Here is a 13,532-nt window from a genome sequence, read left to right on the forward strand (position 1 = left end):
GAAGAGCTACATTCTCAGTGTAAAAGAGAAATCTTCATGCAGAAAGGGACTGCAAGGAAACTAGCCTATGTCAACTTTGCACTAACTAAAGGGAGAGACAATCTCTCTTGAAAACATGAGCCACAAGCTAGTATTCACCAGAATTTGCAGTCTGAACTTGAAAAATCTTTGGAAAGAGAAAGATCTCAGGTTGGCAGCAGCACCTACAGGGAACTGGCACAAGTCACACAAATGCTCTCTGGTAAAAAGTGACTTCAATATAGATCAAGGGGTATTGTAATATACTTTTGATTGTAAAGACCTATCCAAGTTTTAGAGATCTCAGATGTGAAAATACATACATACACATCTTGGAGTCAAATATAGCAGTGTTTCTTTGCAGTTGGACTTGTCAGAGCCTTTAATAGACTAATGTGAATTGCAAATTTTTAAGCCTGAAGAGAGAAGATGGGAAGGTGAGTGAGAGGAAATGGAATTTACTGGACAGTAGAACTCCCAAATATTATTATTTAGAAAACATCAAATAAAGAGCTAATATAGACAAAGAGGTGGAAACAACCCAAATGTCCACAGATGGATACCTGGATAAACAAAATGTAGTGTATACACACAATGTAATGCAATTCAGCCTTAAAAAGAAGGGAAATACTGTCACATGCTACAACATGGATGAATCTTGAGGACATTATACTAAGTGAAATAGGCATGTCACAAAAAGACAAATACTGTATGACTCCATTTATATGAGGTATCTAAAGTAGTAAAACTCATAGAAAAAGCAAGTAGAATGGTGGTTGCCAGGGATTCGGGGAAATGGAGAGTTGTTATTCAGGGGATATAAAGTTTTAGTTGCACAGAATGAAAAAGTTTTACAGATCTGTTACACAACAATATGCATATACTTAGCACGACTGAACTCTACACTTAAAAATAGTTAACTTGATACATTTTCCGTTATGTGTTTTTTTTTTTACCATAATTAAGCTAATATAGACCATGATTGTAAAACCTACTTCATATGGTTATTGTAACTATTGAGCTAATGCAGGTAAAACATTTAGACAAAGCCCAAAACATAGTAACTACTATTTAAATGTTAGCTATAACTGGTTTTTATCCCTACTTGTTAGTGTCAGCAGTATCATGATTCTACAGAGAAGCTGACCCAACTGCAATGATGTCACTACATGGGTCCTGTTACTGATTTGCTGTCCTCTCCTCTCCAACAGGTAATAAACGATTACTACTCATTACCCTCCTGGAAAGCCTATCTACTTCTCTGACAAGTCTGGAAATAAAACTTTAAACCTTCCACAACATGAATAGCTAATACAAGTTGTGAGATCATACTTTGCCATGCCCATCAAGAGCATACTTCTTAGATATTCATTCCCATACTCAGGACATAAGGTCCAGGAGGCATCATGGCAGTCTTAATGAATATTTATTAAATGAATGAAATCCTTAGTGGGACCAAAGGACCCTTTCCAATATAAGCTTGGATCCCAATTTGATGAGGTCATCATAGAAATTGGGACAAAGTAGATAGCAGCCCAGGACACCTGCTCAGAGGCCCAATTATTTTTATATGGTGATTGTTGCTCTGCCTAAAAAAAATGTATCCTGCCCTATTTAAATCAGCCAAGAACCAGTCAAAAGACCTGGAAAATCTACTCTGTGTCTTTCCTAGAATGAAAGGATGTATAAATAAGAGACTTATCACCTGTAGCCCAGTTAACTACTGTATTATATTAATATTAACACAACTGAGAAAAACAGCATTCTACATTCTGAAATCAGTTCCATAACCACATTTAGATCTTAAGACCCTGAGCCCCTTTGTCACGATGATAGTCAGGCCACATAAATTTACACAGACCAGATTCGGAGCCTACAGAGATGGCCCCTGGGGTGGCTAAAGTGGCAACTGTGTGAATGACTGTGGGTACCCTGGAATGGATCTCTTTGCTGCACCTGTCTCAAGCATGGGAAAGGGCTATAGAAACACCACACCATACCTTTTATATGGCAGGTAACATTCAAGATTTTTTATTACAGATGTATTGATGAGTTAGATGTACTTCTTTTCCTCAAGGAGCTAACGGTTAAGCTAGGTAAGATAACAGACTGGCTAAATTAGGGAAAGAAATCCTGTACCCTGAACAGACATCCCATTTCCACTTTACCCTGTCTTTGTGCAGGTATTATATGCTTCAGAGACAGAGACCTGGCAAGAGGGCCAAAAGGATTTTAAGTCCTCTGGAAACATTCAACTGGGGGAGATCAGCTGTTTGCTTAACAGGCCCCTCTGCTTTAGAAAAGATGAATAGGGTCCAATGTTGTTAACAAAACAAAAAGTCAGCAGATGGGACTTTGGTCTGGGTTCAAGGAAGCATAACTTGGGATATTCTCCTAGGTTTTCTAGCTCAGTGGTTCTCAAAGTACAGTTCTAAAGGCTAGAGCCCAGTGGACAACGTAAAAAACAAAAGGGAAAGAAAGGGACACAGAAAAGAAGCATGCTAAGTTAAACCAAACATTTCAGAAACCTAATCACAGACAGGTGGTGTGCCTTACAGCTGGGTTCAACCATCAGCTACTCATGTCTTTGGAGCAATTATTGTTCTCCTTTGCTGTTCTCTTTTAAAATGTAAATACTGGTGAAAGAATAAAAATTCTAGTTGCTTCATCTATCTGGCTCCGACCAATTTTATCAGATTCCAGAAAATAACCTAAATGTAGAGGTTAGAAGTCATTGAACATTAGTTTCAACAGACAACTTAGCAGAACAGTTGCCTATTCAAGCTTAGTGTGTCTGCAAATACAAATCATTGACTACTCTTCTGTGTTCTAAGAGATTTAAATGAGGGTTTGTCCCTTCATCGTCTTGAGATTATTCAGCCTTAAGCCTTTGGAATATGAAAATTAAATCTCTTAGAAATACTCCTTAGCAGATGGTCTTGCTTTGTTCTTACGTCGAAGGAAAATCAACAGACTAGGAAGGCACAGGCCACATTCCCATGCTTGTCTTTGTTGGACAGAGGGGGAATTACGAGTATGTAAACATCCCCAGCCCCATGACTACTCTGAAGTAGCACTAAGATAACTTCTATTTCTGAGTAGCTAAAATCAAAACTCTGCTGTACTTCAACTGCCAAGAGATTAACAACAAAAAAGGCAAAAATATCAACATAATCTACTCTCAGCTTGGAGCATGTTATCCTAAAAAGAGAAAATCTGGAATGAGAACAGGTGTGCCTCACTTTAAGTAATCTCAACTTCCCAGAAAAAGGGGAAAATGTTGAAAATGTATTTTCACTGTAGAAAAGATTCACTAATCTCCCTTGGCACATTTAAGAGAACAGAATATGCCAAGATTTCATTTGTACTCAGTCTTTTTGGAATAAAATTATTTTTAAAAAATTACCTTCATGCATATCATTGATTAAACCAAAAGAAGGGAAGAATAAATGAATAAATCTGAGAGTTACGGTTACCATTTCATTCTCAAGGACAATCTTTTTCTTATATTGTTCAAAATCTCAATGCCATATCTACATTTAAGTTTTCGGTAAAAATTTATTTTATTTACAAGTATATTTAAATGATATAGACATTACATTTCACAGTTGATTGACTGGCTCAAAGCTTTTCTGATACTGAAGACGTGGGGTTAAATAAATGTCCTTTAAAATGGATATGAAGTGATATAAAAATAAAATCCTAATTTATAAATTTGCTAATTTTTCTTTCTTGCTACAGCATTATCTATGTATCAACTTTTAGTTGATGAACTGCTGTCTAAACAGCTTTGAGGTCAGAGTACCAATTACTCCTCCCTGATATAAAATACATTTACCCTCAGCCCAGATGCATTCATGTATTGGATAAGAAACTATCTCCCTACTAAAGATACTTCAACATTTCTTATTAGTTATTTACAGATTTCTGTTCTAAATTAAAACTCTACAACACACTTACCTGTTATCATACCAAAAACATTTCAACAAAAACTAACATATGCATGGAAGGAGTACTCACAAGTTGACTATCTAAATAAGAAAATAAATAAAATTCTAGCTGGCTACATATTCTTCTTGGGTTCAAAGCTCAAGTCAACTCTCAATTATGTAATTGTAATACTGTCACTTGAATCAGCCATTAAAAAATGCTCTCAATTTATTAGTAAAGAGCTATGAAGAAGAGTCATTTGTAATCCAGAGGATCATAGAAAAGAAAAAAAAAAAGAAGAAACATGCTTTTTACCAACCTGGGCTGAGAAACCACAGAAGAAACCAAACCAGAAATGCACAAGGGTAAATGCAAAATTCTTATAGAAGAAATAGCATAAGAATTTGCACATTCGGAAATAAGACCACCTTCCATGAACAAGGAGAAACCTTTGGAGATATCTAAACTGTGCAAATGAATAGTCGCTGGCTAAGACTGCTTGCAATCCCTCCTGGCCGCTGATGCCAACACCAATGTGAGCACCTACAAAGGAAACAGCAACACTGTCACTCCCAAAACAAAGCCACTATCTCTTTCAGAAACTTGTCATTCCTCTTTTATTTTTGGAAAACGTACAGCCATTGCAACTGTAATTCTTCACATATATTATCTCATGAAACACTCATGATAGTTAGGTATTTATCCTAGTTTTACAAAACAGGAAGTCAGGCTCAGAAAAGTGAAGTGACATACACAAGGTTTTACAATTTGGAAGTGGCAAAGATGGGGTTAAAGTCACGTGTTACAAATGTGGGTCTGGTATTCTTTCCTCTACACTGTAGCTATTCACTTCCTCAAATGGTATAAGGTGAATGATTTCCTTTTCTAGCCCAAAAATACACAAATGGTTTATTTAAAGACAAAGAAATTTTGTTATAAATGCTAATAATGGTGGTAGCATTGGACTCAGAAATATTCATTTTAGAATCACTGGCAAAATTGAATTTTAACGCAATCTAGTGATTACATATTGCCAAATGCTGAAACTGTATCCTCTTACTTTTAATCATGCTGACATCATTGGCTCCATCACCAATGGCCAAAGTAACAGCATTTCTGTACTTCTTCACCAGCTCTACCACTTGGGCTTTCTGGAGTGGAGTGACTCTGCAGCAAACCACAGTCTTACACATGCAAGCAAGTTCTAGGAGATCATTCTTGACATCACTTTCTAGGGCATGAGCCTGCATGATTTAAAAAAAGTCAAAAAAGAACAGGAAACCATAAATGAGAGTTGAGAAACAAGACATTAAGAGGAAACAAGACAAATGTCTTGTTTCTCGACTAATTTATTTGCTAAACCATTTCATTCACTTCAAAAAGTCATTGTTGATTCAGGATCGCACAAACTACAAAAACTAAAGAAATGAGTATTGAACCCTACTAAAGAATGTTAAAAAATAAAAGGAACTGTCTTTTATATGTCCCCCTTGATATCATGCTGCACTGGAGAGAGAGAGTTAAATGCTAGAGAAGTTATGGAAACCACTGAAATTGATGAAAACAAAAGACAGAACCTATCTACCAGCTCACCAAATTTAGTGTGAACTACAAATGATGATGATTTGTTTATTCTTTTTGATGGGCTTTTTGTTGTTTTGCATATTTAGTTTGTTGTTGTAATTGTTAATGTGCAGGCAAGATGAAAATCAGATGAGCTGGGGATTGTCCCTTGAAGAACATAGTGACTGAAACCCAGAAAGGCCTGGGAAAAGCGGGGCAGGCAAGCCATGTCACAGAGAGGGTTCCTCAACCAGTTCCACTCTTGCTCCTATCCAAAGCCATGAGATCCTTTAGATATGCCAAGAAATAACTAAAAAAGATAGCACAATCCCTTCCAATTAACTGTGCAATTTTTTTTCCTAGAAAATGTTTTACTGTTAAATTCTTTAATAAACACATTAAGAAGAAACAGAAATCCACTTAAACTCTGAGTCATCAATATCTTTGAGTAATCTTTAGCAAGACATTCACAGCCCATCACAATCTGGCCTCTGCATTCCTTTTGAATTTTATCTTTTATAACCACTTTTAAGTCTACACTTTTTCCCATCATGCCAATTGCTCATTTCTCATGATTGAATAAGTTCTTTCTTGCCTCTGTGCCTTTGTACTTGCCGTTACCTCTACTTGAAAATATCGCTCTCTCAAGAAATTTTCCCTGATTCTCCCACAAGAAAGTAAACTTGTCTCCCTCTGTGCTCTCAAAGCATTGTGTTCATTCCTCTTTGTATTTGTAATACCACTGTATGATCATCTTACCCACTAGAGAGCAATCCCTAAAACAAGGACCATATTGTATTCACAACCTTATCCTCAGAATTTAGAACTGTGACCTGGGCATGCGTAATAAAAATGCTAATGGAGGAATGTCTGGATGGGTAAATGAATATAAAAACATAACTCAGTACAGAAAACTCTTATGTTCAAACCTATAATTCCTAGGTGAAATTGTGAGTTGACATTTTCAAAATTATCACTCTTTCTGAAAGAGAAAACAGATAACTGCATGTCTTCCCTAGAATGGCCTCTTTTTCTCTCTTTTCATTTCTTTGTATTATCAGCAAGTCAAAAACTATGCTAAGACTCAGAGAGGAAAAAAAGTCCAGTTACATTCTGCAAAGCATCAGGATTGGAGCAGATCAGAATCATGATGCGGGGGGAAAAAACTTCCTGAGTCTCCTCAAATTAAAAATGAAATGTCATAGTTCCGTCAGTTTCAGACTTTGAAGCTGACAGGGTTCTTGGAGATCATCTATCTTACCTCCTTCTTTCAATGCACTTAGAGACAAAGAGAGAGAGGTATAAATTATCATTTGAATACTCTAATGCCACCACACACTGGATTCTTTGAGCCTGAGAAAAAGTCAAAGTGTAACTCATAGGGTCCCCTTTGCATACTGTGGTTCCTGGGCAATTCAGCATGGGGGCCACGAGCTCTAAGACCCAGCTGAGGCCGGGCACGGTGGCTCAAGCCTGTAATCTCAGCACTTTGGGAGGCCGAGGCAGGTGGATCACGAGGTCAAGAGATTGAGACATCCTGGTCAACATGGTGAAACCCCGTCTCTACTAAAAATCCAAAAAAATAGCTGGGCATGGTGGCGCATGCCTGTAATCCCAGCTGCTCAGGAGACTGAGGCAGGAGAATTGCCTGAACCCAGGAGGTGGAGGTTGCGGAGAGGCAAGATCGCACCATTGCACTCCAGCCTGGGTAACAAGAGCAAAACTCCGTCTCAAAAAAAAAAAGACCCAGCTGACAGTCATAATTTTCAGTAAGTGTTCATCTGTGCAAGAAGAAGTTTGTGTCATCTGGACAAACTTTCAACTGAGTTTGGCGTGCAACTGAGCTCTGTAACTTTCCATGGTGTAGAAGGCAACACATCATTACGTCTGGTATCCAGCTGGATAATGCTGTAAGCACTAAGAGCCAACAGACAGCTGATCACAAGGGAGAAAACACAGTATCCTCACATCCAACTTCTTTTGTCCTCTAAGAAACTGTCTACAAGAAGATACATTTATTTTCCAAACTCAAAATTGAAAAATGATCATCAAAGTCAGAGAAAGATGTGAGATTAGTTTTTTGTGCATATAAATTATAATTGCACTGGAGTGTAATTAGAGCTTTTGTATTTTAAATTAGAAACTCAGAAGAGTATTTTCATGTTTGTTCAAGATTTTGAATCTGAACTACATTAAAAGTACAATGCAAGTTCATTCTATTACGACAAGAACCAGATTTCCTAATCAAAGCAAATTGTTTGGCATTGCTGTAAAATGCTGCTATTTAGAAAAACCACTAGAGGTATATTAATGGCAATAATTTGGTACAGTAAGTACATAAAGGTCAAGTTGTTCTCCACAAATCACAAACAGTAAGAGTAATAATTATAATACATCCACCCAGTTGCATTATTTTAATTAAGTAACAGTGAACAGTAACACTCCTCTCTAGAAAGGCGCTTAAATAATACTGCTAAGTGGTCTATAGTCATTTAGACAAGATTGATACTCTGTGAATTTAGCATTTCTCTGGAGCCTCCCCTTCACTGTGGTGGTCCAAACAATAATGTATGAGATATATATTAGAGGTTTCCTTTCCCTTTGCAAACAGGAAATCATCGCATATGCCCTATTTCTAGTAGTGACATTCGTCTGGAAAAGACAAAACAGGTCTCATTATGATAGCACAAAAGAAATGATTATTGTGGTGAAGAAAAAGAAAGGACAAAAACCCTAGGCAAACTCACCAAACTGTGGCCATTTATGATTAAGGCATAATCTCCTGTTACGGTTTCTTCTACAACAGAATCCAACTCCAGCTGCTGCTTTTTTTCACCAACTACATGGCCATTGGAAAAATTGCTGTTTTGTCCAAACAAATTTTCTTTTGCTTTCCTTAAAGAAGAGGGTGAAAAGCAAAACATAACAAAGCATACAGAGCATACCTATTAACTCTAACAAGAAACTTGCCTAGAGGGAAATTTATTTCATCACTATTCAAACAGAATATGGCATAAGACCCAGTTTCAGTAAGAAAGCTGGATAATTCTTTGTGATGGGAATACTATAGCACATTTCCAAATTTCAGGATGTAGGAGTATAAAAATAATGAAAATACAATCATCTTAAATGTTTCAAATTACATAAAAGCTAAATCACCATCTTGAGCTGCGCTTGAACTAGGGGATCTTCATAGATTTGGTACTAAAGACTGTCTGAGCTTCCAGGACTTCAGAACCACTATCTGGCATGTAATACTGTTAAATAATAGAAAGCACAAGACTAAAGACAATTGAAAACTTCTAGGAATTCCGGGGCATCTATATATAAAATAAATTCATAAATTTGAGGTACAGCGTATTATGATCCAGCTTAAAATAATGGTTGTCTGAGAAACATATTTTTAAAAAACTTTTGACAAGAAAAAAATGACTTACTGAATTGGCATAGCCATTATAATAGAACACTTTCAGCAAAAATTGTACTCATTAGCTTAAAAAATAGAATAAATCTCCAAAAAAAACTAAACATCAAAGTATGGAGGGTAGTTCCAAATGGAAACTCCCTCCAAATGCTCTAGATCTAATTGGCAGTAGCTATAAAGCAATCCTGTCCACATCCCATGCATCTCTGCCATCTAAGAAGAAGACCGCATGATGACACAGCACCCTCAGAAGTGGCATTCTACTGTTCTCTCCAAAATGGAAAGATGATGCTTTTAAAGGAAGGGAAACTTCCTCTCCAAGGACACGTGAGTGCAGGCTTTGAAGTAAAACATGGCAAGCTGAGGTACCTACAGAAGCTTCAACCACAACCAGGGAACTATCCAGCATGGGTCATAATGACATTTACAAAAGGAGTACTCAGGAGAACATGGGGAGTGAGAGAAGACCAGAAAGTGAATATTGTGTCTTATGGCAAAAGGAAATGGCTCTTTTTGTGTAGAAAATATTTATTAAAATGGTTTTATGCTGAGGCTCCTCTGAAAGAAGAGAATGTCCACTTACCAAAACAACAATTTTAGCCCTCAGCTGTCTAATTATTCGAAAATGTAAAACCAATTGTTTACATACTAAGCTTAAAAACAAACAAAAAAATACATTAACTTCTAGCTCAATATCTCCTTCTGCTGTACAGGACCAAAATCACATCTGCATTTAGGAACCCAGAGGTCACATGGTTCCAAGAATGATATCATACATTTAACAATCAGTTTGCAGAATCAAAGAAAAAGATTTATAAAGTCAGAGTGCTACGTGTGAAATGTAGGGAGTTACAAAGTGGAGAGGGAGGTAGAACAGACATGAAAAATCATTGTTTTAAGTGAGAGGATCAGACTTTCCCATCAGATAATTATGTCAGGGAATCCTCCCCACCGTCATGAAAATTTACAGTGCCAAATAATAAAAAATTCAAGGGAGAAAATTTCCTTGGAAATGAACATTTCTCTCACAATGTTACAGAGCTCATAAATTGGGTCTTCAGAAAGCACCACAGGGAAAACATCTCCTGAGTATTTCTTTTGAGTAAAGTTCTGACTTGCTGGATAAATGACTCAATCTCTGTTTTCCCCTCAGAGAGTGAAAACATTCCAAAGAAGGGTGAAGTTCATCAAAGTATTGGCTGAAATTCTATTTACTTAGGATTTTTCCCCCTTAAACTGTCTTCCTAACATCTCACAGGAACCCTTTTCCAGGCAGAAAAGGGACCGTTTTTCTGGCTCTGCTGAAACTGTCATGTACTTTCTCTGCACAGGCCAACGTCTCTTGGCCAGATTAGGCTTTCATATTTTTAGACCTTTGCCCATGCTCTATAGCTGTCATTTCTTTTTCTTCCTAGAACTTAGCTCTTCAAACACCAGCTGGTTCTCACCAAAAAAATTTATTAGGAAGGGAAAAAGCTACACATAACTCCCTTCAATAACTATGAGCTATACATTTTTGCAAGCATAACACACAATGCTTAACCACAGAATACAAGTAACAAATGCTAAAACAAAAGAGTGCCTGTTTTTTCCAAGCTGGGTAATGAAGGGCAGTTTATTACAATTCTTGGCATGCAGAATCGCTTTAAGAGTTGAGGCAACTGTGGCATTCACAGCCCATGCCACCAAAAGCACAGCAAAACATAGTTAGGCCCATACTGGCCTGCATACAACCTATAAAGAAGAAAAGAGGATGGTCAGAAAAAAGAGTTGTTTAGTCAGTCCCCTTAAGGCACTCTATACTGAAATGCTAAATTGATCTGTTGAAGCCGGGCACAATGGCTCACGCCTGTAATCCCAGTACTTTGGGAGGTCGAGGCAGGCAGATCACCTGAGGTCAGGAGTTTGAGACCAGCCTGACCAACATGGAGAAATCCCGTCTCTAGTAAAAATGCAAAATTAGGTGGGCATAGTGATGCATGCCTGTAATCCCAGCTACTCAGGAGGCTGAGGCAGGAGAATTGCTTGAACTTCAGAGGCAGATGTTGTGGTGAGCTGAGATAGTGCCATTGCACTCCAGCCTGGGCAAGAAGAACAAAACTCCATTTCAAAAAAAAAATATTGATCTGTTGGGAAATTGATTGAAACCATGATATGCTGTTTAAAAGAAGAAAATCTGGACATTGATACAACATCTAGAACTTTGAGCTTGGAACCTGGAAACCTGGGTTCAGATACAAGGACCGCCTCTGACATCTTGTGCTCCCACATTTGAGTTATCTGACCTTTAGCCACTTATTAGCCAGTGACAGACCCAGGGCTAGAACCGAGGTCTTTGCATTCACAATTCTTAGTGTACTGCATCAAGCTGGTTTACGTGTAGAGTCGGCCCCAGACTGCCTCTAGGCTGGACTAAGACACAGTGCTAGAGGGGCAGTTAAGGGACAGCACTACCCTGCCAACAGTAGAGAAAAGGAGAAAGTACAAGAAATTTTGATTTGAATTCCCAGTTCCATTCTTTACTACACTACCTGAGAGACCTTTAAGATGTTCAACCACTGAACCAGTTTCATTATTAGAGATCAGGGGAATGGGACCAGCCAATCAATTTGGCTGGTACCCCAACCAGTCAAAATAGATAATGAAAACTTGGGTTGCTGCACCAGTGTGTGCCAGAAGATCTACAAGATTACCTAAATATGTGCTCTAAAATGTTATGATTCATGAGAGAAATTTAATCTACTAAAACATTTTGCCTGGGTGACTAGGGGTTAGGAATTAGGACCAAGATGCATTTTGTTTGGCCAGCACAGTGTCTTAAAGAATCTCTATGGCTTTATGGCCAACATAATGTTCCCACTCACCAAAGGCCCCATCACTCCCTGATGTATAATAGATAGCCCAAATCACCTGATTAATGCTATATGCCTGGTCCTGAAGCCATCTGCATTTGAGAACCCTGCACATTCAAACAAATAATTTTCCAAGTAGATATTCAAAAAATACCAATGCATATTTTGTTGATTAAAGAAGAAATATCAATTCCTAGGTATACCACTGGGATACTTCTCAGAAGCAGTGGAGTCACTTTATGATTTAGTTAGAGAACATAAATTTTTCTAACAACAAAACATGATTAATGCTACAAAAATGAAATATGGAATGAGTTTTCCTCTCAAATCAAGCAATTAAATTCTCAGTCCATTTGCCTTTAGGCAGAAGACACCTGTATTGGTAAAATGTATTTAATGGAGTAACTTTCTGAGAAACCAAAGGGTTTAATTGTAGCTTTCTAGGCATGCCTTTAATACTAAGGCAGCTAAAGCAGCAAAATTAACCCAGGACTCAAAGTCTCCAAAATGGTTTCATGACACTAAATTTGAAATAAGCCATATGTATGATATGTATGAAAATTATATACCTGTGTTTATGAAATAAACTAAGCACATTTGACAGGTTTAAATATAAGCATTTTGGTCATTTCCTTCAATAGCTACTATCATTCATATCCTGTTCTTTGGTTAAACTTTTTTTTAATGAACTCCCACTGAACTCAAAAGCATAACATAAGAAAATGAAATGGTACAAATTTATGATTTCAATATTTCATCCCAAAGCTGTGGGTTTAGATATAGGGAGCTGAGATCAGGAGTATAGAGAGCAACTTGGAGCAATAGCTTTTCTTGGATGTCATTTTCCCCCCAGTCCTAATATTAAGAAAATACACACTAGCAATGTATTGATTCCTCTTATACAGAATGTTCTATCATACATTGCCTCTCTGTCTTATACCCTAAGAATGGGATTACCTACAAGTCTGAGTGGAAATAACATTATTTTACAGTCAGCTGAGCAAAGTGACCTCAAGGCTCCTGAAATATTGAGTCTAGCTGGTAATTCTTTAATTTTTTTTCTTCTGAATATTTTTTCTTCTCATTAAAAACCACAATTTTTTAGCTTTTTCTAATTGTAAAAGCATTACACGAATACTATTACAACATCAGATAATACAAAGAGCCATAAAGAAGAAAGTAAACATGATCCATAATTCTATCACCTAGAGACAGCCACTGTTTATATCCTCTAGATCTTGGTAGGTTGGAGCTAAGGAGGTGTGCAGATGTATAGTTTTATACATATATGTACTTACATATACATACTTACACTATTTTGCAAAAAGAGAGATCATACTATGTGTGATTTTTTGTAATCTCATTTTTCACTTAACAAAAATATCATGGACATTTTCCAATGTCAAGAAATAGAAAATCACTGTGAATGACTGAAGAATATTCCATTGCATGTATATATCAAAGCATTTAACAAAATCCTTTATGGCTAGTTATTTGAACTATTTCTCAACTCTATTATCATAAATTGATACAGCAATAAATATTGCTTTTTACACAAATTAATAGATTTGTTCATTCATTTTCTTAAGGGAAATTTCTAGAAGAATCATTGTGTAAAAAGTATGCATATGTGTAATTTTGAAATATAGTGCTAATTTGTCCTCTAGGGAGTTTCTATCAATTTACACTCTCAACAACAGTATACAAGTAGTTCACATTTCTCCATATTCTTTATAATGACAGTT

At 36.9% G+C, this 13,532-nt stretch overlaps 1 protein-coding gene across 4 annotated transcripts in view; it reads right to left on the bottom strand.

Moving 5' to 3' along the window:
* ATP8B4 (ATPase phospholipid transporting 8B4 (putative)) overlaps nucleotides 1-13,532 on the bottom strand; it is a 272,389-nt gene that overhangs the window by 42,523 nt on the left and 216,334 nt on the right. For all 4 annotated transcript variants that reach the window (XM_078334229.1, XM_054239635.2, XM_017976839.4 and 1 more), the window contains 3 exons: nucleotides 8,259-8,406; nucleotides 5,009-5,192; nucleotides 4,268-4,491 (listed from right to left, as the gene is read on the bottom strand). In XM_078334229.1, coding sequence (XP_078190355.1) covers nucleotides 4,268-4,491; nucleotides 5,009-5,192; nucleotides 8,259-8,406 — 556 coding nt within the window. The remainder of the gene's footprint in view (nucleotides 1-4,267; nucleotides 4,492-5,008; nucleotides 5,193-8,258; nucleotides 8,407-13,532) is intronic.

This window comes from Callithrix jacchus, chromosome 8 (genome assembly GCF_049354715.1).
Source record: "Callithrix jacchus isolate 240 chromosome 8, calJac240_pri, whole genome shotgun sequence".
Taxonomy (NCBI): domain Eukaryota; kingdom Metazoa; phylum Chordata; class Mammalia; order Primates; family Cebidae; genus Callithrix; species Callithrix jacchus.